The following is a 1,397-nucleotide window of genomic DNA, read 5'->3' as shown; positions in this document are numbered from 1 at the left end:
AATCAGGTCATATTCGTAATGAAATGATTTACGGATACGTTTTTGTGTACGTGTATAGGTCAAGTACGTTCATTTTACGTGCCTAACAGTTTGTAGGTATATGTCTTTTTGTGTATACGTAAATGAACGTGTATGCGTATATATAGTATATTTGTACGAAAAAAACTGGTTGTCGGGAACCACCAGGGCATTGTAGGTCACATAAGAACATATACAGGTGATACAAAACGTTAGGATTACTTGACGATATCGAGAAATATACGCCACCTAAGATAAGCGTGCATGGCCGGGGTGTTGTTGACAGTAGAGCCTTGCCCAGCAGTTTATATATAGTGATAGTCAGATAGTCATAAGCGGCACAGTGAACAAAGTCTAGGTTACGTTATAAGTAGAGCAAGCACCCATTCACCCAACGGCATAGTACTACGGGTATGCATGTCCTCTCTGCGGTAAGGTATGTCGTTTCGGAATACGGGATGATAAAAACGTATACGCCTAAATCATGATACTGTGCATTCCATTGTAGAAGTGCAGCAGACTGGAAATATATTAACGTATACGTCTATATTGTGCTACAGTACATACCACTGTAGAAGCACGGCAGACTGGAGATATATTATCGTATACGTCTATATTATGCTACTGTGCATACCACTGTAGAAGTACAGCAGACTGGAGATATATTATCGTATACGCCTATATTATGCTACTGTGCATACCTCTGTAGAAGTACAGCAGACTGGAGATATATTAACGTATACGCCTATATTATGCTACTGTACATACCACTGTAGAAGTACAGCAGACTAGAGATGACAGTCATCGTCGGGGGGAAGATAAGCTTGGTCAGTACACGGTACACCGATCCAATCAGAGTGCTCACTCCAATGCCCAGTTGCAGCGCTTCCTGTGGATGAAGCAGGTGATAGGGATAGAGGCATCAAGCTTAATGACAATGCTCACCCTATCCATCATGTTTCAGACACCTGAGTGTCGTTGCCAGTATCAGTATTAATAAGATCATTGGGCTCGAACCGACAATCGCTCTATCTTTTACACTAATATTTATGGGATGTCCGGGATTGTCATACTGTGAGAGCGTTTCCTTCGTGCGAGTCGCAGATACTATACTGGATGTTTATATATATATATATATATATATGTGTGTGTGTGTGTGTGTGTGTGTGTGTGTGTAGTAGAATAGTGTGATAGTTACTTTACATCTAGCATCAGAGGCAAAAAAATACCTTGTAAATATGTATATAGTCTCACGCACTCAGACCGGTGTGAGGGGGTGGGATGGTGAGAGTTGTAAAAATAGATATATATTTCAAATAGGGTGCTAGTGATAGAAGCGAAGTAGAAAGTTTGGTAGTATTGGCGATCAAAGCTATATA

At 40.6% G+C, this 1,397-nt stretch overlaps 1 protein-coding gene across 1 annotated transcript; it reads right to left on the bottom strand.

Moving 5' to 3' along the window:
* Positions 1-763: 763 nt before the first annotated feature.
* SARC_16207 (hypothetical protein) lies at positions 764-907 on the bottom strand (the record flags this gene model as incomplete). Its single annotated transcript, XM_014289683.1, has 1 exon — positions 764-907. A coding segment is annotated over one exon (144 nt), but the record flags the coding sequence as incomplete, so codon positions are not given.
* Between the last annotated feature and the right edge of the window lie 490 nt (positions 908-1,397).

The sequence above is a fragment of the Sphaeroforma arctica genome (assembly GCF_001186125.1).
Source record: "Sphaeroforma arctica JP610 unplaced genomic scaffold supercont1.7576, whole genome shotgun sequence".
In the NCBI taxonomy this organism is placed as follows: domain Eukaryota; class Ichthyosporea; order Ichthyophonida; genus Sphaeroforma; species Sphaeroforma arctica.
The sequence above is the reverse complement of the archived record's forward strand: the minus strand, read 5'-3'. Positions and strand labels throughout refer to the sequence as shown.